The sequence below is a fragment of the Brassica napus genome, chromosome C1 (assembly GCF_020379485.1).
Source record: "Brassica napus cultivar Da-Ae chromosome C1, Da-Ae, whole genome shotgun sequence".
Lineage (NCBI taxonomy): Eukaryota > Viridiplantae > Streptophyta > Magnoliopsida > Brassicales > Brassicaceae > Brassica > Brassica napus.
Window position 1 is genome coordinate 3,700,681 of NC_063444.1, and position 27,202 is coordinate 3,727,882.

General features: G+C 34.1%; 3 protein-coding genes across 13 annotated transcripts; all 3 read left to right on the forward strand.

Moving 5' to 3' along the window:
- The first annotated feature begins 5,734 nt into the window (after positions 1 to 5,734).
- LOC106375389 (U-box domain-containing protein 14-like) lies at positions 5,735 to 9,892 on the forward strand. 2 transcript variants are annotated; one of them, XM_048745251.1, is made up of 3 exons: positions 5,735 to 6,559; positions 6,914 to 7,818; positions 8,291 to 8,985. In XM_048745251.1, exons 1-2 carry the CDS (start codon positions 5,928 to 5,930, stop codon positions 7,812 to 7,814), a joined length of 1,533 nt encoding a protein of 510 aa, XP_048601208.1. In that variant the 5' UTR covers positions 5,735 to 5,927; the 3' UTR covers positions 7,815 to 7,818; positions 8,291 to 8,985. The 2 variants fall into 2 exon arrangements, with proteins under 2 accessions (XP_048601208.1, XP_048601207.1); XM_048745250.1 differs by lacking the exon at positions 8,291 to 8,985 and adding an exon at positions 9,517 to 9,892 and having other exon boundaries at positions 5,737 to 6,559.
- A 4,265-nt stretch (positions 9,893 to 14,157) lies between these two features.
- On the forward strand, positions 14,158 to 19,805 carry LOC106375390 (sister chromatid cohesion protein PDS5 homolog C-like). 2 transcript variants are annotated; one of them, XM_013815277.3, is made up of 14 exons: positions 14,158 to 14,448; positions 15,136 to 15,339; positions 15,428 to 15,609; positions 15,929 to 16,055; positions 16,131 to 16,322; positions 16,454 to 16,492; positions 16,575 to 17,780; positions 17,870 to 17,977; positions 18,245 to 18,318; positions 18,478 to 18,529; positions 18,692 to 18,772; positions 18,861 to 18,901; positions 19,029 to 19,088; positions 19,176 to 19,805. In XM_013815277.3, exons 1-14 carry the CDS (start codon positions 14,347 to 14,349, stop codon positions 19,450 to 19,452), a joined length of 2,745 nt encoding a protein of 914 aa, XP_013670731.2. In that variant the 5' UTR covers positions 14,158 to 14,346; the 3' UTR covers positions 19,453 to 19,805. The 2 variants fall into 2 exon arrangements, with proteins under 2 accessions (XP_013670731.2, XP_013670732.2); XM_013815278.3 differs by having other exon boundaries at positions 14,160 to 14,448; positions 16,578 to 17,780.
- Positions 19,806 to 22,198: 2,393 nt separating this feature from the next.
- On the forward strand, positions 22,199 to 27,118 carry LOC106375391. 9 transcript variants are annotated; one of them, XR_007318321.1, is made up of 3 exons: positions 22,836 to 24,361; positions 25,799 to 25,838; positions 26,506 to 27,118. XR_007318321.1 is itself a non-coding variant. In XM_048745252.1 (3 exons), the coding sequence occupies exons 1-3, from the start codon at positions 24,226 to 24,228 to the stop codon at positions 26,926 to 26,928; spliced, it is 585 nt and encodes a 194-aa protein (XP_048601209.1). In that variant the 5' UTR covers positions 23,187 to 24,225; the 3' UTR covers positions 26,929 to 27,118. The 9 variants fall into 9 exon arrangements, 2 of the variants coding, with proteins under 2 accessions (XP_048601209.1, XP_048601210.1); XR_007318320.1 differs by having other exon boundaries at positions 22,837 to 24,361; positions 26,526 to 27,118; XR_007318319.1 differs by having other exon boundaries at positions 22,890 to 24,361; positions 25,799 to 26,157; positions 26,534 to 27,118.
- Positions 27,119 to 27,202: the final 84 nt, after the last annotated feature.

The window sequence follows — 27,202 nt, forward strand, 5'->3', positions numbered from 1 at the left end:
CGGAATGAATGGTGACTATTCTTTTACCATTTAGTCATGAAAGAATTTTTATCGTCAATATAAAAAAAAATTGTTTATGGTATCTTATTATATAAATTTTGATGTTATATTACGGTCAAACTATGAATTTATATTTAACACTTACATCATCTTACAATTTTGACTAGAATATATACATTTTGGAAAAAAAAATTAGCTATACTTTTGTTTTTAGATTTCTTGTCTGAATTGTTCACCAGAAATAATTAGTCCGCAGATTTACATCGTAAGTATGTTAAATGATTTTGAAAATGAAATGGAAAGTAAATACATGCAAATATGCAATTCAAATGTAGTATAAAGTTTAAGAAGTTGATTAATATGCAATATATTGCAATACTTAGCAAAATTAATTAAATGTGTCGATAACTAGATTTATATCTTAATTTTGAATTTTTTAGTAAGTTATGTCCTTATTTTATTTTCCATTTAAATAATTATTTTATTTTTGCTATTTAAACTTTTATATCTTTATTTACAGGAAACAATAGTAACCGGATTATATATATGTATATATTTACTATGTAGTAAAAAAGAACACAAAAAAGGAAAGGAATCTTTCATAAAAAAATAAAATTCATAATAGCACATAACAAAAATGGTTATATTACTTTTTCTGAGCTGTTTCTTTGTTTTAGCTAAAATATATTGTTTAACTTATTTGATACAATTTTTGTATCAAATATATATACATAAATTATGTCATTGTATATATTTATACTATACTGATATATTGAAGTCGTTGATACTTAATCCCCTAGACATTATTTAAGAAATGATTTGTCGTGTGTCATCACCACATTGATTTTGAAAAAGAAAATAACGATATGGTATACTAACAATAATAACGTGGCTTGAATTTTATTGTAACATAGACATTTACATTTAGTGTTAATTACTATTCTGATAACTTTTTTAGAATATAGTAATAACTCATAAATCATCATTGATAACAATAAATAGTACTCATATTATAGTAGAAATCAAAATATAATAATATTTTACAATTGGCAAAATATAATTTAATACTATTTTTATAGTAATATAATTTTTATTACTAAAACAATTCTTCAAAATTTAATGCAGTTTTGTTTTAAAATTTTAATTTTCTAATTCCAATAACTTTAGTTTCTTTTTGAAATCTTCAAAATTTAATGCAATTTTCTTTTAAAAATGTAATTTTATAATTCCAATAATGTTAGGTTCTTTTTAAAATCTATTTTTTTAGAAATATTTAGTTTTACGTTTTGATAATTATATACCTAACAAAACATTCTATTAATTTTATAGAATTTGATTTAATATATTTTAACTAAAATAAATAGATAACAAAATCTTTTCAATGATATAGTTTTAAATATATAATATATATAATTAAATATAATTTTATTTTATTTTTATTCATTTTTACATATAATTAAATTAAAATTTAAAATTAAATATTGTAAGGAAATAATAAAATTAACAAAATTTATTTTAAAATTAAATATAATTCAAGTTTTTGAATTTTTATTTCTGCGGATATTATGCAATTCCCAATCCATGGATATATCAATCTCGATGGCAGTGACTTGGTATTCGTTGGAAAGTTGATTATACAGAGTTTAATTTATCCCCGTCCACTCTTGAGATTCATATGAGTTCTTCAATAAACTTAATCTTTGAATATATATATATATGTGCTCCAAATGATAATAGAAAGTTTTTTTACGTATAGATCAATGCATTTATGGCATATAAGCCTATAGATACAAACGAACAACGGTTAAACAAGGACATACATTGAAAGTCCGTAAGAACTTTCGACAGTCATCAACGTGTTGGGCTATGCGGAAGACAATGTAGATGTGTCTCTCCTGTGTTATTGTGTTCTATTTGCCAAAGTGCATGCCGGAAAGGAATCTTGATTGTACGTGTGAGTTAAACGCCGGAATAGAATATTTAAAAGCATTCAATACTGTTTATATATGTTCAGTATTTAATGTTTCACTTGAGTCAGGACCAAGCCCAATGAAACATTCGTCTTGGGCCCCCAAAATTTTTGAAATATTTTATATGTAAACAGGCTTCCAATTTGTAAAAAAAATTTGTTAGGCTCCCAAATTTTTGAAACCTTTACTAAATGGTCTTGGGTCTCCAAACTCCTAGGGCCGGCCCTGACTTGAGTCATCTTGTCGAAATAGGAGTATTATTTTCGTCTTCTGAGACCAGGTCGGACTTTTTTGGGTTCGCATGACTCGACAATGTTTTTGAGTGATCTCCTGTTAACCAGCTTGAGATGTATATTTGGCACTGATGATATTTCTAAGGGTTCTTCTATCATTCTGATAGTGTCCTGGGTTCTTCTATCATTTGATATCCCCCATAAAGTTGTTTGTGTTGGTTAATGCCATAAACTTTTTTAATATGATAACTACTATGTTAGTTAGATAAGTCCTAGTATTATTGGGATAATAATGTAATTCCTTAAATTCCGTATTGGATTTGGACGCTCTCAGTTGTATATATACAGGCTATTGACCATACTCGATAACACACAAAAACTATTACAAACTTGGTTCTGATACCGTATTAGAATCGAGTTTATTATGAGCTTTCAAGTTAAAACCAATTGGTGATTAGTATATTGGTCATAACCCTTTATATGTTACTCAATGTTCTTTAAAATTTTCGACGTTGAATATGATATCCCTAATATTTTTACATGCTGTTGTTGCCAGATATAAAGAAGTTATAGGTTGACAAGTCCAAGTGGACGTGAATTTTGGTGACTATAATAATAAATGGTGTTTTACGACTTAGAACATGATTATTGGGGTCTTTGCTCTTGGATCCTGAATACACATATATTTGTATGTATATATTATATATGCGTATATAATTGCGGGCTAAGGACTTTACGGAAACTCAAACCGAAAGTTCCTTAACTAAGGAACAATCTATTCAATGTTCTTCTTTTTAAGTCAGACAAAGCTTCCACGGGCGTTGACCTTTATGTTTTAGTTTTCCTTGAAATCTTTTTTTTTTCTTCTAGAAAGGGCTTATTTTCCTTCAAATCTTTTTATTTTGATATAATGTATTAATAGTTATAAGCATTTCAAGCTCATAACTAAAGTCCCGATGGTTAATCAATATGAATACATTTCGTAATTAATACTACGTTAAAAAATTTATGCTGAATCAATGCAAGTTAAGTCACGTATTTGGTGTATGTACCAGGTAGTTGAGTAGATAACTATAACATCGGTACTAAACAGAAATTTGCATGTTATTATATTAAATTTTTGAAAACAACATGAAGTCTCTATAATGTGATACTCGAGTATGTTCTTGTTTCAATGAAGAAGGCGGCTACAAAACAAATAGGATGATATTGATAAATGGAATGTCTCCCAAACCAAAAAAATAAAGAAGACTAGTTTTGTCCACGAAGTTGTAACTTAACCATAAGAAAATGTGGAGCTAAACAATTTTAATATTGGATGGATACTCCATGAGATCTGTAGTGCGATCCAGAAGAAGGTTGAGAATTTAGATAGTTGTTGAGCAAACAACACAGATGAATCATTATCGAATACTCCCAATGGTTGTCCATTACGTCAGATTAGGGATAGCAATCAAAGATCTGTACCGCGGGCCTGGCCCGTAAAGGTTTGCTGCGGAGTGGGATTGAGCCTCTATTTGGTAAGCTCGCAAAATTGTGGACCTCGCGGGATGGGTTCAAAGCGGGACGGGTCGAAAACGGGACGGATCGAAAACGGGACGGGTCAAAAGCGGGATGGGCTTAACCTGCGGGATTTTAAAGGCCTGCAACCCTAAGTCCTCATTTCTGCTTTCGCCTAAAACATTGAGAGAGAGAGAGAGAGAGAAGGCGATTCGACGTTATGTAGCTCCCGTGATGGTGGTTTCAGGGTCGATGATGCTTCCGGTCTCCCAAGCGCCTTCGATCTGCACTTGTGGAGCTTCTTCGAGTCATCATAAGATGTTTAAAAACTCACTTTCCACCGAAGAAGAAGATCTAGTTCCCGTAATGGGTTCTTCATAGTTTTGCCTATATGTATTTGTTCACACTATCATACATTTTGGAGTTTTAGGTTTCAATATATCTTTAACTCACTTCTATTATTCTTATTTGTAGAAGATGAAGTTGATGGTGAAGAAGAGAAATTTATATCTTTTGTCGCTTGTTGGTGATAAAGATGAAGAATAAGAAGTGTGATTGGTGTTTTCTTTTTATTTATTTTTGGGATTAGCATCTTTGATTTGGTGTTGGTTTTATATAATTTTGGATTCAGAAAACTAAAGCATTTGTTATGAACTTATGAGTTATAATTTTGGATTCAGAAAACTAAAGCATTTGTTATGAACTTATGAGTTATAATATTTGGATTCAGCAACTAAAGTATTGTTTATTTTTAAAATGTTTGGAGACTAACAAAGTAAATAAACTAGTGTTTTGATCCAACTAAAATCTTCAACTAACAAGTGTATTGCCTTATCCAATTCAATCATCGACTAAACTCACTCGTCATGAAACTGATAAAGCGCCTTGAATCATATCTTGAAGCGTTCAGGAGCCATATGTTCGTTTGTAATTCTATGTTCCGCGGACCGATCCGCAAAGGTCTATATGTTTTGCGGTATGGGTTTAGTCAGCCATTTTAAGGACCGCAGCCCGCGCGGGCCTGGTCCGCCGTGACCCGCTCGAAAACGAGTCCGCTACGGTACGGGACGGGACGGGACGGATCAACCTGTTTGACATTCCTACGTTAGATGAGTAATGAAGTTTTTATTGCTAGAAAATAAACCAAAAAAAAAATTAATAATAATAAATCAATAAAATGTGGTGTATATATATATATATATCTAAATGATTATTTTAAGAAACAACGAAATGACCTCAACAGTAGCACTTTATTATGCAACATAACACGATGGGACTTGTATTGTATGAGAAGCTTCACTGACACATTGATAAATCTCAACGGTTGAAATCAGTAATGGTCTCACCGTTCTCTTGTACTCTCCTATCATTTCTCTTTCTATTATTTTCTAAACTGGTTTTTGCCTTGGTTCTTTAATCAGTGATGGCCTCACCGAATAACTTTTTCATAACACATTAATGCCCATAAAGGGTAAAGTAAAATAGGCAATTGCACCAACCATAATCCATCTCATTGCGAGCTATATATTTCAAAGATGATGTATTTACTTTGCCATGTTCATGAAAAAGAAAAAAGGATCTGGTTCGAACCAAAATGGTTTATTTGAATACCAAACCATATGAATAGAAGTTTCTTTGGACATTGTTCTAAAGCTGTTAAAAAAAATTATTCACGTTAACATAAATCACTGTACTCTTCATATACATACAATTTTTGGAATAAATTTCAATAGATTAATTAAAGCTGTTAAAAGCAAAAAGAATTCTAAGGCTGTTAAAAATAAAAAGACATTATTCACGTTAGCATATAGTTATTCAACTTTTGTAATAACTCATAAATAATTCATACACCTGAAATTCATATAAACAAACATTATCAAAAATATAAGACTTTTTATTTTTATTTGTTTTGAACTACATCAAAGATTCAAAAATATAAGACTCATTCCAAAATATAAATATACCTTTCTTATCCGCGGTCTAGTTAGTGTCTGTATCCAAACACAACCTTAGGGTAAACCCAAAAAGGAATAAATCAACAGTCAACAGTTCGCTAATCTCAAAGTTCATCTTTCGTCTCCTCTGTTTTCGCTTCTCAATAAACAAACAAAAAAACTCATTCTCAAGAGAGAAAAAAAAAGAAAGTAGAAAAAAATCTTGTTCCGCACTCTTTGCTTGTCTTGTATCCAATGTACGTTAGCTCGAGAACTGATCAGAGATAACAATGGCAAAGTGTCACCGGAACAACATCGGATCTCTCATTCACGACCCTCCTCCCACCACTTCCTCCGGCTACCACTTCCGCCTCTGGAGCACCTTCTCAAGATCCGCATTCAGAAGAAAGATCCTAAACGCCGTTAGCTGCGGCGGGAGCTCGCGTTACCGTCACGAGCTCCGAGAAGAGGAGAAAGAAGAAAGAAGCTACGTCACGGTGACGACGGAGAAGAAGTCAACGGTCAAAGCCAATACGATCGCCGCGGCGTTGAATGGCGCAGCGTTCGAGGAGAAAGCGAAGAAGTCGGAGAAGCTCTGCGATCTGCTGAATCTTGCGGAGGTGGAAGCTGACGTGGAGACGAAGTGGAAGGAAGAAGCGCTCGACGCGTTGAAGCGCGTGGTCAGAGAGCTGCAGGCTGTGGCAGCGCGTGGAGTTGACGACGGCGGAGAATGTCGGAAGAAAGTAGCGGCGGCGAGCGAGGTGCGGTTGCTGGCGAAGGAGGATCCGGAGGCGAGGGTGACGCTGGCGATGCTCGGCGCGATCCCGCCGCTGGTTAGCATGATCGACGACGAGTCGCGAACCGCAGACGCTCAGATCGCTTCGCTGTACGCTCTGCTCAATCTAGGCATCGGTAACGACGCGTGAGTTCACTGTTCTTTTTACTACATTGTTTGATTTATTTTTTTTACTGTTTTTACTACATTGTTTGATGTCTTTCACTGTTTTCTTACGACATTGTTTGATGTTTGTTACTGTTTTTACTACATTATTGTTGTTGTTTCTGTTTATTTTTGTTTTTATGTGAATATTTTCGTCGTTGTTTGTTTGTTTGGGCGAAATAATTTATGTGTTTGTCGGCCAAAATTAAATTGGTTTCATCCTTCTTTTTACAATATGAATAGTGTGCATAATTTGAAGCATTTATTTCAATCATTTACCCATTTTTAGACCTTCCTTGATTCTGAAGTAATCTCAAAAACTTTTTTTAATTGCAGGAACAAAGCAGCTATTGTAAAAGCAGGTGCAGTTCACAAAATGCTGAAGCTAATCGAGTCTCCAAACACACCTGACCAATCTATCGCAGAAGCTGTGGTAGCTAACTTCCTAGGATTAAGTGCTCTAGACTCAAACAAACCAATAATTGGTTCTTCAGGAGCAATCATCTTCCTAGTGAAAACTCTTCAGAACTTGGACGAAACAAGCAGCTCACAAGCTAGAGAAGACGCGTTAAGAGCTCTCTACAACCTCTCAATCTACCAGCCAAACGTTTCATTCATCCTCGAAACCGATCTAGTCACGTTTCTCTTGAACACACTGGGAGATATGGAAGTGAGCGAGAGGATCCTCGCTATCTTAAGCAATATAGTGGCAGTTCCAGAAGGAAGGAAAGCGATCAGTTCAGTATGCGACGCGTTTCCGGTTCTGGTCGATGTGCTGAACTGGACCGACTCTCCCGGGTGCCAAGAGAAGGCCACTTACATACTAATGTTGATGGCTCACAAAGGATATGGAGATAGACAAGCAATGATTGAGGCGGGAATCGAATCCTCGTTGCTAGAGTTGACCCTTTTGGGAAGTGCATTGTCTCAGAAGAGGGCATCGAGGATATTAGAGTGTCTTAGAGTAGACAAAGGGAAGCAAGTCTTGGATAGTACCGGATCATGCGGAGCCTTATCCGCACCGATCTATGGGACTAGAGGTAACGGTTTGGACCATGAGGAAAGCGACTTGATGATGAGCGAAGAGAGGAAAGCAGTGAAGCAGTTAGTGCAACAGAGTTTACAAAGCAACATGAAGAGAATAGCAAAGAGAGCTAATTTGCCACAAGAGTTTGTTCCTTCAGAGCATTTTAAATCACTCTCTATAAGCTCCACTTCAAAGAGCCTTCCCTTTTGAGAATGTAAGTGTTTTCATCATTAATCATTACTTTCTAATTAAATTAAGTAGAGATTGTCACATTGATAATAAGTTTGGCCCTTTTGAATATGCAAGTGTTTCATCATTAATCATTAATTTCTAATTAACTTAAGTAGAGATTGTCACATTGATACTCCCTCCGTATTTTAATATAACCAGAACCATGCACGTAGATTAAAAAATCATTAATTTTTTATATTTTTTAAATAAAAACATTATTAATTATTTACCTAACTACAAATCAACCAATAATAAAATAGAAGATATATTATTATTGGTCATATAATATTAGATGTTAATAAATTTTATATAGAAAACTGAAAACGTCATATAATTTGGAACATAAAAATTTTTTTAAAACGACTTATATAAAAAAAACGGAGGGAGTAATAAGTTTGGTTAACTTTCTTCACAAGGCTTTTTGATTCCATGCTCTGTCTCTCACTGACTGACAGTGGCATCTATTGTAAATTCATGGAAAGTTGGAGGGGATTGACGTAGTCACTCACATGCACTTCACCAGTTTATCAGACATCATCGAGACCCCACCCACATATCTTGAGTCTTGAAAAATTACCAAAGTGCCAACCTAGAGTGTCGGTCATTTTCTTTTTCTAAAGTATGGCTCGGTCCACTCTTGCCTATGCTTTTTTTTTTTTTTTCCATCTAGTATTTTTATTAATGGGTCGAAGCCCAAAAAACTACTTCAAACAAAAACACAAACCCCACTACAAGGACAAAGTAAAACCCGACATAAAGGGTCCACGATAAACGGGCCTAAAGCCCAAACTCTACCAACCGAACGGCGCCTCCGAGCCACACATCCAAAAAACTCGCATGCTCGCCCACGTGTTAACATCTACCCAACCAACCGAAACACGTGTTTGAACCTCAAACAACGAGGAAAAAACACGCGTCACGAGAACTTCCACGTCTCTCTACCAAAGAAGAACGCCGGAGCAAATACCGACGATTCACAGGAACCCACCGGAACAGGAACCACCGCAATCCCTTCATCTTCTGATTCTCCTTGCGACGGAGAGCATCATCGAACCTATTCGAGATCTCATCCGCAGAGACAGCAACCACCAAACAACTCATACATCTTCGTTACCAAATCTCCAACCCTTGGAGAACCTCAATCGATCTTTAAAAACAAACGAAATCCGGCGAAGATCAACGCTTTGAGAGCCGCCGCTTGCCGGAAGAGAAGCCAGCCAAGACAAACGTAAACGAAATCGCCGCTTGCCAGAGTCAAAACCCGAACATCGGGAGTCGATGCTGATGAGAATCCGGCGATTCGGTGAAGAGACCACATCACCATCCCGTTGATTCTTCAGATGGTTTCATCTCAACCTTCCTCTGTGTCAGATCTGAAGAAAGGGAACAGAGCTGAAGGAGAGAGCCCGTGCCTATGCTTTTATTATTGTTTGTATTTAATTTTGATTTTTTTTGTCTCGGTAAAATATGTCCTAAATAGAGTTTTGGAGTCTTTTGAGACAATAGTTTATGGTTGTGCCATCGTTTTCCGAATAGAAAATAGAGTAATGCCTGAATAAACAATGTGGCGGCGTGGAGAAATTTGGATCTGTGGATCTAACAACATTTGTTTATTCTTGTTTTGTTTCGTAGCGAATTTATTTTTAATAAGTAGAAAATAACCAAGCATCGTGTCTTGTAGGTGTCATTTTGAAGCAGTTCCACGAAAACAGAAGGAGAGCGTTGCTTCGACAGATCTATTCAGCTTCTGAAAACAGCCAAGCAGACACAATCTAATTAGCATATAGTGTACGGTGTACCCTACGTAAGACGTGTCGTTGAATTTTCCATGTGGAGTTACTTTTTTGTTTGAGTGAGTGGTTTTGTTAAAAGTAAAAATACCCACTACGTCTACTAGCCTTAGTGGTATGTTATTATAAAGTTATGGGCTTTGTTAGCTTTTACATCTACCAATTATATCTGCTTTTCTAGTCTTATAATATGGTGTGTATATATCTTTTTCTGGATCGTGAGTATTCACATACTTAAAAAGTAAAACATTCGAGTATGTTTATACATTTTTCTATGTTTTTCCTTTTGATATAGAACTACTTAACTATGGTCCCAAATAATTAAGAACATAAATGAACGGTGGGAGAGGCATGTGGAGAGTGTGACTGCTATCATTAAAGGTAGTCTATTTTATTTGGTTTGATATGATTTAAGGTAATGGAATACACTCTTCTGTGGATACTACTAAAGCTGCACTAGCTGTGTATGTATATGGATGGACTTTATACTTATCTATTACATTTTCATTTCCCGCTAATTATTATACTAGAATAGGTATCCTCTTTCTTATGGTTAGTATCATTTTCAAACTCGATTAGTTGATATTTGATAATGATATACGTATGTAGCTTAAGCCACTTGAGACCTACTCACAACCAGGCTACTGGCATATAAAATTTACTTTGGTAGTATAACCAAATGATAGCGAAAGGATAATATATTTTTCAACTTAAACCTATTTATATATACTCCTCGACAGCTGAGTAGATGTAAGAATAGCAGGCAGGTGCGCTAAACGCGCTCCTGACATTATTCTCTCATATGAATGCATTCACACTGTTAGAGATTTGATTCTGTGCTAAAAAGTCTCCTAACAGCTTTAACTTGTCGTTGTCAATTTCCGAGAGAATGTGAACTCCATCAATTCCGCACGACTTTAAACGTAGAAATCCCCTCTATATTAATTGAAAAACATTTGAAAAATTAGAACCTTAATTTTGTATTAATTAAAAAAAACTTCAAATCTTAGGTGGCACTCTAAATGCCTTCTAAATTCTATTTCAAAAAATTCTAGAGCATCTAATATAAAGTATAGTTTCATCTAATGGTGTCACATTATTCAATAATTATATAACACTAGAGAACATTATATTAACCTAAAATATATGAAGTGTGTATTCTTTCCTTAAATAAAGGCTACAGAATTACCTAATATGATTTACATATATACGGGAATTAATGATTATGAATAATAAAGATTTGATAACAATTTTTGCATCCTTCTTCATTTTTGTTAAATTTATATTATTAAAAAAACTTAAACAATCACATTAACAATATAATAAAAAAATTATATTTTTTTTATATGTTATATTTTGAATTTTTTAAAATGACTTTAAATTACAAAATAAGGAAACCTTTATATGTTATATATATTTTTTAAACGACTTTAAAATACAAAAATGAGGACACCTTATATGTTATATTTTTCTTATATGTTAGAATTTTCTTATATGCTATATTTTGAATTTTTTTAAAACGACTTTAAATTACAAAAATGTAAGTTTTCCTTAAGTATACAACTAAAAACATTAAAATGACATGTATCAATTCGATGGTTGATTTGAAAGCTTTCAAAACCATATGGAAGATAAAAGTCAAAATAATTCAACTGTGAAAACAATACTGTTCACTTTTTTCAAGAATGTGTTCGCTGGAAAAAATAAGATTTTTATGTCATAATTTGTTTAATGTCAACTAGAGAACATTATATTAACCTAAAATATAAGAAGTGTGTATTTTTTCCTTAAATAAAAGCTACAAAATTACCTAATATGATTTGCATATATATGACAATTAATGATTATGAATAATAAAGATTTGATAACATTAACTATATAATAAAAAATTAGATTTTTTCTTATATGTTATATTTTGAATTTTTTAAAATGACTTTAAATTACAAAAATGAGGAAACCTTATATGTTTTTTTTTTTAAAACGACTTTAAAATACAAAAATGAGGACACCTTATATGTTAGATTTTTTCTTATATGTTATATTTTGAATTTTTTTTAAACAACTTTAAATTACAAAAATGTAAGTTTTCCTTAAGTATACGACTAAAAACATTAAAATGACATGTATCAGTCCGACGGTTGATTTGAAAGCTTTCAAAACCATATGTAAGTTAAAAGTCAAAATAATTCAACTGTGAAAACAATACTATTCACTTTTTCAAAATTTTGTTCGAGGAAAAAAATAAGGTTTTTATGTCATAATTTGTATAATGTCCACTAGAGAACATTATATTAACCTAAAATATAAGAAGTGTGTATTCGTTCCCTAAATAAAAGCTACGAAATTACCTAATATGATTTACATATATATGTCAATTAATGATTATGAATAATAAAGATTTGATAACAATTTTTGCATCCTTCTTCTTTTTCTTTAATTTTATATTATTAAAAAAAATAAACAATCACATTAACCATATAATAAAAAATTAGATTTTTTCTTATATGTTATATTTTGAATTTTTTTAAATGACTTTAAATTACAAAAATGAGAAAACCTTATATGTTATTTTTTTTTAAAAACGACTTTAAAATACAAAAATGAGGACACCTTATATGTTAGATTTTTCTTATATGTTAGATTTTTTCTTAGATATTATATTTTGAATTTTTTAAAACGACTTTAAATTATAAAAATGTAAGTTTTCCTTAAGTATACGACTAAAAACATTAAAATGGCATGTATCAATTCGATGGTTGATTTGAAAGCTTTCAAAACCATATGGAAGATAAAAGTCAAAATAATTCAACTGTGAAAACAATATTGTTCACTTTTTCCAAGAATGTGTTCGATGGAAAAAATAAGGTTTTTATGTCATAATTTGTTTAATGTCCAATCCGATCAACCCATGATGTATTAATTATAGTTTTGTTCCATTATTTTTAATAAAAATTGATCTGATCCATCGGAAAGAAATTATATAATAACAAAAAAAATATTTTATATATATAAATAAAATGATCACATATATAAAAAAAACTATCGATAATATATGCAAATAAACTCGGCGCAGGTCTTATCTTAGTTATTTATTATTTTGGTTTCCGAGGGTTTCGGGATGAAACTCAAAATATTCCAGGCTTCCAAGCTTGAATCGAACGATGCGAGTGGTTTGAGTTTGGGTCGACTTTGAATTTTGGCCCATTAAGTTCGTGCGATTCTGTGCTTCATGTGGTTTCTTGATTTTCAGTCGGACTCGACTCAGTCGTAAAATATTGGGGTAGACTTCAGACATAGCCCGATAAACTATTGGGCTGGATTGTTTAGTAACTGGAACAAAAGCTCATCCACCGTAAAACTTCTTCAGCCCCAAAAACACCAAAGAAAGATGTACTAAAACTAATTTTGTTTTTATAGTATCTTAAGAAAATTAAAGCTGGAAACTGTTTAAAGTACTAGATTTTATCTAAAGTCTACAAAATCAATAAATGCTTAGATAATTTTCAATACAAATGCAGATTTTCATTCTTGCTTTCCAAATTTGAGTATTTGATTGACTCTTCTTGTAACTATTCTAAAGTTTCTAATGCTGATGCATTTGTTTAGTAAATAAATATTGTTAACAAATGTATAAATGAAATGGTTGCATAAACATTACATGTATCTTTAATCATGAAAAACAAAACACAAAAATTCAGTTTTCGTAACCACTTAATGAAAATGTTTTATAGTAAACATACAATTAGTACCGGTCTTGAAAATGTGAAGGTTAGAAGCAAATTAGAAATTAAGGCCTATTTATTAAAGGTAATTTTAGAATATTTTTTTAAATGCACTTGTTGAAGGGATAAATCGAAAACCTTATCTTTGTGATCTCGTTATCACAAAATTAGACTATTTGAAAATATAGTGAATTAATTACGAGTTACATATTTAAATAAAATAATTATGGAAATCTAAGCTTCTAGAACTTCTCCATGGGGCCGTCATTGCATCCAATATCCTAATTTGAAATTATTAACCGATATATAATTTTCCAGTATATTATCAAAAATTTAACGATATATGTTTATTTTAGGAGTTCTATTTATATCACAAACTATTTACGTATATAGAAAAAAAAAAATCATGAGAACTTTTAAAGCAAAATTAGCTTGCTATAAATCATAGATGAACTCTTTAACTCTTACATCCAATCTCATGCTGAAGCAAATCTGTAAACTCTCAGTTCCTTTGAGAATTGTCATGTATCAAAAACATTTTCATAATCGGACTTGAAAGCCAATCATGTTGTTATTAGCTAAACCAGAGTTGATAAAATCCTAGTGAAATCCGGAGTAAAGGGGGAAAAAGATCACAATACTGGATTCCCTTTATAAATAAAGCCCAAAAAGAGAGAGAGTAAAAATTAAAAGAAGGAAACACATCCACGACCACGACCAGTTAATAAATTTTCGTAAATAAATCACCAAAACTTAATAAATGTTTTTAGAAGATTATTATATATATATCTTTTTTAACGGCGCTTGTGGGTTCTCGCGTTCTTTAATTTTAATTTTGGTTTCCGGCAAACTGAGAAAAAAAAAAAAAAAGAGAGGAGAGGAGAGAACCCTAGCGTGATTTTCTCGTAGTTTCGTAGCTTAATCCGGCTAGGGATTTGTAGAGATCTGATTGTTAGATACGCACCACGAGCGAAGAGGAGAGGAGAGGAGAGGAGAGTCATGTCGGATTCTGAGAAAGAGATCGAGAATCAGATTCTGGAAGCAGGGGAGAAGCTTGTTGATCCACCTTCTTCACTCGACGAGCTTCTTCCTCTCCTTGACGTGAGCTCTCCCTTCACCATTCCCTTCTTCCTGCAATGCTAACTGTGTGCATGTCTTCAGTGTTAGATTTCTCGATTTGCGTTTTAGCTCTCGATATGCGTCTTTGCGCTTGTCGATTTCTTCGTTAGGCTCTGTGAATCTACTGCATTGCTGTTTAGATCTTGCTTAGGATGCTCTCTCTGTTTTTGGGAGGCTGCTCGAACTGTTCTGCTCTTTCAAAAACTAATTTTTTTAATTCGTTTATTAAATTGGCTATTTATATAAGTCTGGGGGATTAGTTTTCTGATGCTGTTATGTCTAGTTTGTGGTATCTGATTCTGATCTTTGATAGATTTGCACACACACACACACACACACACACACGAAAACAAGATCTTTATGACTAAGATGATAAGCAAGTGAGGTGTTCTAAGTGTTTCTAGGATATTTTCTTGTGCTTCAGCTCTTCGCTTACATGTATGTATTTGTGATTTTCTGTTCCAACATTGAAGAAATACTTTTAGCGAGTTAAAAGAGATTACTTTATAAATTAGCGTTGAGGAATGACATTCATCTCATAATTTCACTACTTCTTTTACTGTTTTATGCCTTGGTTTTCTGGACTGGTTTTCAGATCCAAGTGTGTGGTGTGGGATGGTGTGATTTTGGAATTCTTGTGTTTGATATTCCTTTTGTATTTCGCTGCAGAAAATCTTCACTTGCTTGGTAGATGTTGAGCAGTCACCTCCTGCCTCAATGCAGAATGCACTCTCTCCATTGATGACAGCATTAGTCGATGGGAAACTCGTCAAGCATTCTGATATCGATGTGAAAGTTGCAGTCGCTGCCTGCATCAGTGAGATTACTAGAATAACTGCTCCGGATGCTCCTTATGATGATGATCAGATGAGGGTATGTTATTGTTTGGTAATTTTTCTCGAGGGAATGGGCATAAAGGTGATTGAATGGTTGCTGACTCTTTTCTTCTATTCGTGCGCAGGAAGTCTTTAAGCTAATCGTATCATCATTTGAAAATTTAGACGACGACTCTAGTCGCTCCTATTCCAAAAGGACCTCGATCCTTGAAACTGTGGCCAAGGTCAGATCGTGCGTTGTGATGCTGGATCTTGAGTGTGATTCACTTCTTATCGAGATGTTCCAAAACTTCTTGAAGGCCGTTAGGTACATTCTAATCTAAATCCATTTTAGCAACAGTTCTAATATTGTCAAAAGTTTTCTTTTAGCTTCCAATTTAAGGTCCAGGAAATATACGACATAAATGGATTTGTGTGCATTGCTTATTATCCTAAAACTGTTGTTCCTTTAGATTCCTTATGCCACATTGATTCATAGATGCTGTTGTTACCACTCAGCACATCAGATAATCTATTTTGTGACTGATTACTTTTTCTTTACAGAAACGTGGTTTTAACTTTCCCCCGTGCATCTCCACGCTTCTCACTAGATATCATGTTTGCTGATAATTTATTTACATTTTCAGGGACCATCATACAGGGAACTTATTTTCTTCTATGGAGAACATTATGACACTTGTTTTAGAAGAAAGCGAGGAGATACCTCCAAAGATGCTTTCACCAATTCTGCATTATGTTAGAAAGGATGATGAGGTGATACATTGATGGTCTCGGTAGTTATTTTTCAGCAATCGATGTTCTTCTGTAACTCTTTCAACTTGTCCTCAGGTTCCCCAAGTATCACGGAGTCTAGCAGAACAAGTTCTCAGTAAATGTGCTAGCAAGCTCAGAAATTATCTGACTGAAGCAGTGAAATCGTCGGGTGTCTCCTTAGATAAGTATAGTAAGGTAGTGGCTTCTATATGTGAAGGGACATTCAGTGCTTTGCAGCAGGACCAACTTGCTGAGAATGAGAAAGAGGTAAGCCTTCTAATCTGTTTCTCTACCCAGTCAGTTTTATATATCACCCGTTTTTCTGTCGAACTTTGCCTCATCTTTTGGTCTCCGAGTTGCATTCTCTTATACCATTCTCCCAATTTTCTACCCCGCAGGATATTCAAGGTCATTTAACGAAGGAAGCAGAAGTAGAGGTATGTTTCTTTCACCCTTAAATCAGCATTGAGAAACAAAACTGGTCAAGTAGATTGTTCATTGGTTTTTATTTTTAATCAGCAGGATAAACAGGAGGCAGAAGTAATTTCTACACCCGAGCGAACTGATCCACCTAAGGACGAATCAAGTAAGTCAGGAGTCAGCAATGGCATTGCGCAACAAAATGATTCTTCTGTTGATACTGAGTCTACAAAGAAGCTAGATGATACGAATGCTAAAGATGAGCCTGAACAACTTGATAATCCTAGCAACACTGGCTTGGATAATACATCTGAAGAGAAGCCAACTGTTGAACATCAAACTCAGGAAAGAGAACCTAGTTCTGTCAAAGAGGTGGATTCATCAAAAAGTTCAGATGTCAAGGAGGAGACTGAACCTGAAGCACTCTTGGAGAGCAAGGATGTGCAAAGTTTGCCTCCTGATGATTCATCTGTTAACGCTGCTGCTTCTGAAAATGATCAGGAAACAAGTGTGCAGGCTTTTCCATCGAAGACATCAGCTGATGAAACTGCCAATGTCAGTTCTCCATCTAAGGCTGAAGATCTTGTTGAGGAAATCCGGCCGAAGACGACTACAAAGCAGAAGAAAAAGGGGAGCTCGACGAAGGAGGCCAAGCCATCAGCTGATGAAACTGCCAATGTCAGTTCTCCATCTAAGGCTGAAGATCTCGTTGAGCAAATCCAGCCTAAGACGACTGCAAACCAGAAGAAAAAAGAGAGCTCGACGAAGGAGGCCAAGTCATCAGCTGTTGAAACTGCCAATGTCAGTTCTCCATCTAAGGCTGAAGATCTCGTTGAGGAAATCCAGCCTAAGACAACTGCAAACCAGAAGAAAAAGGAAAGCTCGTCGAAGGAGGCCAAGCCATCAGCTGATGAAACTGCCAATGTCAGTTCTCCATCTAATGCTGAAGATCTTGTTGAGGAAATCCGGACTAAGACGACCTCAAACCAGAAGAAAAAGGAGAGCTCGGCGAAGGAGGCCAAGCCATCAGCTGCTAGTGCTACCGAAGAAGCTCCCGAAGAAACAAACACTTCTGGAGCTAAAGTGACAAAAAAGTCCGGAAAAAAGGTTGCTTCATCAAGTAAAGCCAAGTCTACTGTTTCTCCTTCAAAGAAAAGCACCTCTGAGACAAAAGCTGCAAAGCAGTCAGAGAAGAAGGCAGTTGAGAGTGATAATGTACAAGAATCCTCAAAGCCAAAAGTGGAAAAGAAAAAAACAGGACGTGGGAAAGCCATGGATGATAATTCTTCAGGTGATAGTGAAAAAGTAAGTTTTTCCCCTGACCTGTATGATTCGATGCCTATCTGCCTTCCCTGTCCTCTTACTATTATCGAAATCGTTTAATTGTGTTTCAGCCAGCTGTTTCCTCTGGAAAGTCAGCCTCAAAGTCAAAGAAAGAAGTGAAGGAACCGATAGAAGAGAGTCCTAATACAAGCTCAAAGAGAAAACGAAGTCTGGGCAAAGTATGTTTCCGTAAACTTACCTATTATAATTGTTGCTCGCATAAAAGAATGTGTGAAAAAATCATGCTCTACCAATTGCCATTTTCACTAGTTCATGATTACATCTTAGTTTCGTCATGTTGTGGATTCTTTTCTCTTAAACATATGTTTGTTCCCTTCTGTGTAGCTTATGTATCTTTTATCTAATCCTTTTTTCGTATTGGTTTCATGTGCTGTGTACGTGTTCTTCTTTTTATCCTTCCTTATACTGAATCAATTCCTTTGCAGGCATCTGATCTCCAAACCCCTGACGGAAATATAGTTGGGTCGAGGGTCAGGGTCTGGTGGCCTATTGATAAAGCGTAAGCATTTTGTTTATATATTTTTTTCTATGGAAATTGGAATTATATTTACATAAACGGTGTTCGCTATTCTATGTATTTTCCTTTAGATAGCTGATACTGGACTAGCACCTTGGGTAACTGTGGATACTTGTAATTGAATATTGGTTTTTTCCGCAGGTATTATAAAGGTGTGGTCGATTCATATGATTCTGCTAAGAAGAGACATCTGGTAAGCCCAGTTTTATCAGTCTCCTCAATAACTATTGTTTGTTCCGTCTCTTTTGATTGTGGTGATCCATTAGCCTATTGATTGTACATGTTCTGAAGTTAGATTCAATGCATTGTATGGTATGTTCTATTTGTTATATGATGTTGCTATCTTCGTTTTCAGGTTATCTATGATGATGGAGATCAAGAAATATTGAATCTTAAGAAACAGAAGTGGCATTTTCTGGATGACTCAGAAACAGAGGTGATACATTAAATTTCATTAATCTCCGAGGAGTTGTTTTTTTTTTCATTCTCCCATTTTTGCTGTAACTTCCATTTTCTGTCAGCAGGGTGAAGAAGCTGCTGATCAGACAGGTCATGAGGAAGAAGAGTAAGTGTTACTTCCTTTGTTCTGGTGTTAATTTGGCACTGGAAAGAATAGTTAGATGTGATGGTACATTGTTACGAGATGAATTTGCTATTCTTGCGATGACCAAGCTTGGTAATTCTCCATGCAGGCCCCAGAGTAAGAAAGCTAAGACAGGCAAGCAATCAAAGATTGGAGCATCAGGGAAAAAGTAAACGAAACTTAAAGCAATTAGTTAAGTAAGTGTTGGAAGTCTCTAAAATTATTTTGCTGATAAGCATTACTGCCTCTCATTCAGGGGTGGTGGGGCTGGTTCCAGCAAGTCTAAAGTTACTCCTGCTTCCAAGTCCGGCAAGAAGTCCCAGGATGACAAAACAGAGAGCAAACCAAAGGATTCAAAGGCGGCTAAAGGCAAAGGAAAATCTACACCTGCTTCTAAGACCAAGGAGAGCGATGTGGAGTCAGAGTCGGAAGAGACGCCGAAGGCACCAGAACCAGCAACCAAGGGGAAATCAGTCGGTTCAGGCAAGTCGCAGGCAAGTCAGTCCAAGTCCGGTAAGAAGAGGAAGCGATGAGTCTGGCTGCAGGATAAAGGGATTACGTAATTTACAGTGGAAAGCTAAGCGCAACGGTGGTATTGGTGGTTGCGGTGGGCGTAGGTTGGTGGGACTTGACATCGCATGGGCACTAGAAGTGTAGAATTGTTTTTATTTAAGACAAGAAGTGTAGTAGTGAGTGGCTTTCACTTAGGATTGATTTCAGCTTATGTAGTAGCGTTAATGTGTGGATACATAAGATGGCTTTGGTTATTTTTCATTTTCTTTAAAGAATTGTTTTACCACATTTTTCCTATCATCTCTCCATTTTGGATTGTAAACAATAAATCTTCCGAGACGATTTATTTAGGTTGAATTATTTGTTTCTGCTATTCATAATCATAATATATGATTTTTTCATTAGCCAATGAATCTTCGTATTTTACTTTGTAAAAAATCATATGGCACGGTAATTGGTTCAACTTGAATTCAGTTTTAGGTTTTACGAATCTCAACATAACTATGGAGTAAGGACTTCTTAAACTTGACTTTAAATCTTCGCTTCAAATTTCAGTTTTTTCTTAGTGTTTTACAAAACTGTTTTTTCTTGTATATTAGTATTCATCTACCCTAGAGTACTCTAATATACAAAACTATATGTTCATCAATGTAAAATTGGTCGATTCCCCAAAATTAAAAGTCATTAATTCCTTGATGCTTCTTTAATAAAATTGATTTGCAATTTTTTTTCTTTAGTCTCCTAAATAACCAGTATTTGTGGCTTTGAGTTGTAGATGCCTATCTTGTTCAAGGATTTGTTTTTAAGTCGACGAAAGACTTGAAACAAATTATTTCACGCATGTTAATGGTCTACGAGATGCTTGGAGATTCCTAACCCCAATGTTTGCTTCCCATATTTAAGGGATATTCCATTTACATGTATTTGTATTATATAGTCACACAATGATTCAAGGGTTTTTAGACTTTAATTGTCTATTACAGCCTTGCAAGTTGCAACAAAAGGATATAAGGCCACTAGATCTGAGGTCTTCGGTGGGTTGTGCATATAAAATAGTACAGGTTAAATACAGTATTTTTTAATCAGTAAATAAAAAGAAACAAATAAGTAGTAATTAGAACAAGATCTAGACACTAACAAACGAATAAAAAAGTATGCGTTAGATAATGATACGTGATGTAATAGATGGAAGGCTCTTGGTGAATGGGATAACATGTGGTCCATGATCCCATATTCTCTCGCTACCACCGTTTCATGCCGATAGGAAAAATGAGTTTACTTTATTAAACAGGTATTATATATACGTAATTTGTATAAACGAATCTTAAGTACAACATGTGGCACGAGAGAAGGCTTATATTTATTTTACATTATAGCAATTATGGTTAAAATGTTTTTCTTACAATCAGTTTGACGTTTTTAGTATGGTATTTTAATTTATATGAGTTTATTATTTAAAATAATTTAATACTCCATTGCAACACACTTCTAAATGTCTTTCATATATATTTAAAATATTAATATATATCCTATAAGAAACTTTTTCATAATTATGCACATGTTTTAGCTTTTTGACAGAGAAATAAAGATATCTTACTTTCGTTTTTACATTTTAATAACGTGTGGAGACAAAGTCAGGCTATCAGACAACAATATCTTACCACATATTTCCTACTCGTGAAAGAGTCGGAGTTATGTTCTCTGTCATCTGGAGGTAATGAATTTAGACAGTCTTTGAACATATTGTTAGGTCAAACGCAGAGTTACCCTTTTCATATTTTTCACCCTCCAGTCTTCCACGCGTTTTAAAATACAGTATATTTTTCCCAGCATAAATCGATACTGGACAACGATACTTGCTAAGTCATATATAAGAAAATAACATTGTTTCATCATTTTCAAGTCAATGATATATATATATATATATATATATATATATATATATATATATATATATCTTTTAACAAAAAATAATGAATCTATATCAAAATATTTCTATGGAAAGATACACATAATCGAACAGAAAAATTGGTGAATGTTTTGTGATGTAAAAGCCTTTTACTATCAAATAAACGGTGGTATAGTAGTTTATCACAAAGAGTTGGTTTCTTTGAATTTTGATACAACCCTTTTTGAAAAGAAAGGTATTTCAAAAGGAAAAAACTAAAGACTAACTCAAAATTAGGGTTTAACCCGAGTAATAGTTTTTTATTTGACCAGTTTTATAAGATCATATATGCTTTATACAAGAAAAATATTGTTTCATCATATTCCAAATAAAGATATATGTATTAAATTTGCCAAAAAAAAGTTTCATGTTGCACTTAGAACTTCTCCAGGGAATTAAAAAACTCATATGGCGCAATTTGAGTAATTGTTTATTAATTTTTTTGGTCTTGAACAAAAATGTGGAATTAGCCTAGAAGTTCATCGCTATTATTAAGCATGGGCGTTCGGGTACCCACTCGGGTTCGGTTCGGATCTATTCGGGGGTCTCAAGTTTTCGGGTTCAAAAATTTCAGCTCCATTCGGGTATTTCAAAATTTTAGTTCGGGTTCGGTTCGGATCTTTGTGGGTTCGAGTCGGGTTCGGATAACCCATTTAAATTATTTTTAAAATTTTAATATTCATTATATGCTTAAAATTTCTCAAAATCTATAAAACAAAATAATATATTACATATAAATTTGTATAATATATGTCAAAATGCCTAAAATTAACATATAAATTGGTTTGATTTGAATATTTGGATAGAAAATCAATAGATATTTCAAGTATTTTGGTGTTTTGAATATATTTTAGCTATTTTAGACATTTACTTTTAACTATTTATGTATATTTTCAAGTATTTTAGACAACTTAAAATTATCTTATATATTTTGGATGTTTTTAATATATATTAAATCTAAAAATAAGTAATATATTTAGGTATATAAATCTATTTCGATTACATTCGGATACCCGAGATACTTCGGTTCGGATCGGATTCGGTTTCGGTTCTTTAGATACCAAAATTTTGAACCCGTTCGGATATTTAATCAATTTCGGTTCGGATTCGGTACTACTTTTTCGGATCGGATTCGGTTCGGTTCTTCGGATCCGGGTTTCTCGCCCAGCCCTAGCTATTATATATATTTGCTAACCTGGTAATAGGTACCAAAATGGCAAAACGTGAATAATAAATTATCACGTAATAACACACACTATCGTTACAAAAAATGCAGGATCCTGGAGATTAATACCCGTGACAGTCCGCACTCGTGGTCTACAAAACCACCGTAAGGGATTTCTTATGATTTTCTTTGGACTTTGCTTTATGGGTGGCTTATATATATAGTATTATTTTCAATAAAATTCGCGGCATATTCCATTTTTGCATTTGTTCTCAACTCTCAGCATTTAGCACCAGTAAAAACTATTCGGCATCTCAGAAGAGAATTAAACGAGCGAAATAATTGAATTGTTTAACTGACGCCTTACACATTAACACGTCTCGAGCAGAATAAGTTCATTATATTTGAGTACAATTGTTTAACTGATGCCTATATTGGTAACTTGACGTACAATTGGTAAATTTAAGATTAATTTGTTTTAATAATTTAATTGGTGTATTTTCTGGTTATCTATTGAGTTGGCAAACAAATATATATATATATATTGAGTATATATTCTTGATCATGAGTTCGATGACGAAGGTGGCGAAAAAAGATTAACATATTTTTTTATCTCCGAATTGAGAAAAATATGAACTTAACCTTATAACATTTTTTTACTTTAGTTAAAATATAAAACAATAGTCTATGATATTAAACTATATGGTGCAATATTGCTCTATTTTAGTTAGTTAAGTTACATTTTTGCTTAAATATTAAACTACAGGCTTGTGATACATTAAACTATATACGATGCATTTCTATAATTCAGATAATTAGACGTAATTAAGCTCCGCAATTGATATATCACATCAACCTCTGATATTTTTGTTTGTTTGTTTTGTCTGTTGTTGTGTTGAGTTGCTTTTTTCGCCTTGTTTTGGCTGTTCATTGGCTGTCGTTAAGAAAATAATTGAAAACAAAAAAGGTTAAACGCGAATAACTATTCTAATACAAGCGAAGAACTGATTCCCAATAAGTAATTATCTCCCAGTTTGACCAGAATTCATTCACAAAATTCAAGATCTTTTATAGGATTGTCGTTGCCGTTTATAGGTTATGAGATTTGACCACTATCAACTGCAGTGGTACTGTTCAATCCAATCCCATACCACGCAAATGTCTCTCTTTCCATACATCTGCCCCATTGCATGTAGGAGGGAGAGAGAGAAGAAAGAGACAGAAAAAACAAATACAGAGATAAGACTCTTGATAGAGAGTGAGCGACATGGAGAGATAAGGTTTTTTGTTTCCTTCTTTAACATAGATTCTTCCTCTCTTCACATTTCCTCTTAATCTAATCTTTATTTCCTTTGTTCTTTCTTTTTTGGTAATTTATTTTCCTCTCCTCACGATTTGGTCAAAAGTCAAAACCCTAGATTTGTGGGTATCTAAAAATGAATAAAACTTTCCTCTCTACCTTTGGTTATAAATATTCTCTCTGGCTTTCTTGCTTACCCTAAGCCCTCTCAGATCTAACTCTACAGCCTCAGGGTCTCCTCCTTTCAAATGCCTTAGGTCTCTGATTACACAATTTGTGTCGGTAAGGCCATATTGAGTGAGTGTTTTGGGACAAGTTTTAGAGAAACGCAAAGAAACTGACAGAAGAGAGTGAGCACACAAAGGCACTTTGCATGTTCGATGCATTTGCTTCTCTTGCGTGCTCACTGCTCTATCTGTCAGGTTCCGGCACCGATTCTTTTTGGTCCGTTCACTTTTTCTTCTTTGATTGTGTTCCCATCTCTCTCACAGTCTCACCCACTTTCTTTCTCCATAGGTAAATTATATACGGTATTACATCTATACTAATTTGCTCTTACATTGCTAGATTTGTTACTAATTTCATGCGAGTTAGCTTTTTGTTCATTTTTGTCGCTGAACTTTATATTTTATGAGATCATTAGTATCGAAAATGCTCTAATCTATGTGTTTAAGGCTTGGTTAAGCGAGATTAATATGGGACCATTAACGTTAACCTAGTTTTCCTTAGGCTGGTCCTAACTCTTTTGAATCCTTAATTTTCTCGATTCAAGTATATTATTATATGGTTAGCTTTTCCTTCTGTTTTTTAATCGGTTTCTCATTAGCTTTTATAACCCGTGATCTAGTCTCTTGATTCATAAATATGTGTAGAGTTATCCTTTGCTTCATTTGATCACATCTATTTTTAATCATGGATCTTGAAAGAGTACTGTTTATGATCCGGTTGATTGGTTTTCTAGCTTATTTATTTTGTGTGCTCGTTCATTTTGATTCCCTGAGATATATAATCATGTATCTAAGTTAAACTATTATGTTATATATAGTTGAATTGTGGTATAGATGGTATCTAATTTATATATAACTGATTCCATGTGATCAGGTCGTGAATTTTGCGAGAATGCTTTTGTGGGTTTGGTTCTTGATCTAGGAACATGTTTTTGTTTTTTTTTTTTGCATTTAATCCTGTCAACAACCATATAGACGCATTAATTTCAGTGTGTTTTCGAAACTCTTCATGTAATTTTGGGGTCCAGATGCGGTTTGTAGATGCATTTGCTAAGAAAAACCAATTCACTATAATGGTTAAGAAATTTACAGGACTTGAAGGAAATTAAAATGTGATTTTCCGTCACTTAGACCGAATGCTTATTTATTTAAGCCAAAACAGTATTCCCTGTTTTCAAATTTCTTGTATTGCTAAGTGTCCCTTGTCATGCATTCTTGCTTTCCGTCTTGTTTTCTCCTTTGTTCCCACGTTTTGCATTGTATAGGAATCAATTAAGTCACATAATTCACACCTATTGGCAACAAATTAGGTTAACTTAGTCAAGTTGATGCGTGTGAAATGTATGATATTTATTCTAAGTGGCATGTTTATTATAAGGATCGATATAATATAAGGTTGAGCTAGACGGAAATTGTCACATGATGGTAACTAGATCATTTGAAATGGAATATTGTTTGTATACAGTACTTACGTTTTGCCTTACAATAATGTTACAAGTTGTCACCAAAACTTTTGTTTGCATTCATATGAGGTGCACTTTTGCGTGAACTAGGAAGACAGAATCAAAGAGCATCTAATAACGCTCTTGTGTGAACAAGTTACTTTGTTTAGTTTCCAGATTGTAGCAACAAATTAAATCCTGTGTTTTGATCAGATGGATATGTTATGTTACGAGACTGTGCTATCGATCGACCTTCTGATGTATTTCTGTTCATCCTGTTTCAGGTTTTGATTGTCTATGCCAGAGATGAACGCAGTGTTTACGGTAACCTATTAACTTGTACTTGGGATGTTGATTTAGGGTTTTTGTGTCATGTTTTATCAGTTGATTGCCGCAGGTTTCACATATGTATATATGAATGATCTAGTTTAGAGTCAGGATATTAAACAATGTTTGACTCATTATAAGGTGAGTAGGATCTGGATAGAACTGTTGTTGTGCACATCCACTATCAGAATACCTACACTAATAATTTAATTGGTTATATGTCGTTGCAACTGAATTTTGCCTGAATCCTGAATCCTGAAATTGTCCAAGTTCAATGTTATCAAGTCATCATCTTAAGAAACTGAAGTATTACCTGGTAATTGGCTCTTCTTGATAAGCTAGCCACTTAAAATCATTTCTTGTGAAGAGCATTTCCTTCTTTTCTAAAACTTATTTTGTTGTATAATATAGGCACAAAGAAAGTAGATGTGATTAAGAAAATCGAATTAAATATTCTAGTCAGCCGTTTCAAAATATTCAAAAGATTATATTCTTCTTGAAGCAATATAAAGTCAATATTTATCAACCAAGTTGATAATAATGAAATAAAAGAAATCAAAACATGTAAGTTACATATTTAATTGCCGCTAGCTTGAAAACTTAACCAAAGAAAGTTTCCCTCTGATTAATTAACCATTATCTTAAATTGTGTTGTTGTATATAGTCTTTAAACCTTCGATTAAGTTGTGTAGAAAACATGGAGGAGTCGAGCGAGAGGGTTGTTCGGTTAGAGCAACACGATGAGATCACGATGGGCGATGACTTGATTATCCATTCCATCCCACAGGACCTAGCACTAGCAGTATCGGCGATATATGATCGCATGATGGTAGATGTGGAGGAGTTATTGTTTAACCAAATCAGAGACACCTTCCTCTCGTATACCACCCCATCATACTTAGGCTTCGTCGGTCTCCCCGACGAAGAATGCCAACTACCACGGCCAGCTCTTTGTAAGGCTAGACGGAGACGCGATCCTCCGCCTCGAGTATCTAGACGATCCTCGCAGGTGTCTCCACCGATTTATCTACGCCATAGGTTTCTGCCACAGTCACGTAAAGACTCTTCTTCTCGACGCCAACGTTGATCTTCTAATCATTTATATGATATGATGTTCTTTGTGTCATTGTGTGTTGTGTCTACATATCATAATAATAATCGGATGTATCCGAAGTGTGTACGGTTTATTTGAAATTCTGGTATACAACAATAAACCGGGAAATTTATGTACCAACTCCCGGTTATTGAGACTATAAATCTCTCTCTATCTTTCTTTCTTTTTTTTGTCACTAAACTTTCATTAAAACGAAATAAAAGAGGAGATAGGCCTAAAACGTGGCCATCCCAAGATCCATTACGCA

What these genes read in the sequence shown, in the direction of transcription:
- LOC106375390 (XM_013815277.3), top strand. Translation starts at nt 14,347, where the DNA reads ATGTCGGATTCTGAGAAAGAGATCGAGAATCAGATTCTGGAAGCAGGG. An exon ending in ATGATGATGATCAGATGAGG is followed by an intron (nt 15,340 to 15,427) that starts GTATGTTATTGT and finishes ATTCGTGCGCAG; the next exon opens with GAAGTCTTTAAGCTAATCGT. An exon ending in CGAAGGAAGCAGAAGTAGAG is followed by an intron (nt 16,493 to 16,574) that starts GTATGTTTCTTT and finishes ATTTTTAATCAG; the next exon opens with CAGGATAAACAGGAGGCAGA.
- LOC106375389 (XM_048745251.1), top strand. Translation starts at nt 5,928, where the DNA reads ATGGCAAAGTGTCACCGGAACAACATCGGATCTCTCATTCACGACCCT. An exon ending in CTAGGCATCGGTAACGACGC is followed by an intron (nt 6,560 to 6,913) that starts GTGAGTTCACTG and finishes TTTTAATTGCAG; the next exon opens with GAACAAAGCAGCTATTGTAA.
- LOC106375391 (XM_048745252.1), top strand. Translation starts at nt 24,226, where the DNA reads ATGCATTTGCTTCTCTTGCGTGCTCACTGCTCTATCTGTCAGGTTCCG. An exon ending in CCATAGGTAAATTATATACG is followed by an intron (nt 24,376 to 25,798) that starts GTATTACATCTA and finishes ATCCTGTTTCAG; the next exon opens with GTTTTGATTGTCTATGCCAG. An exon ending in AGATGAACGCAGTGTTTACG is followed by an intron (nt 25,839 to 26,533) that starts GTAACCTATTAA and finishes TAAGTTGTGTAG; the next exon opens with AAAACATGGAGGAGTCGAGC.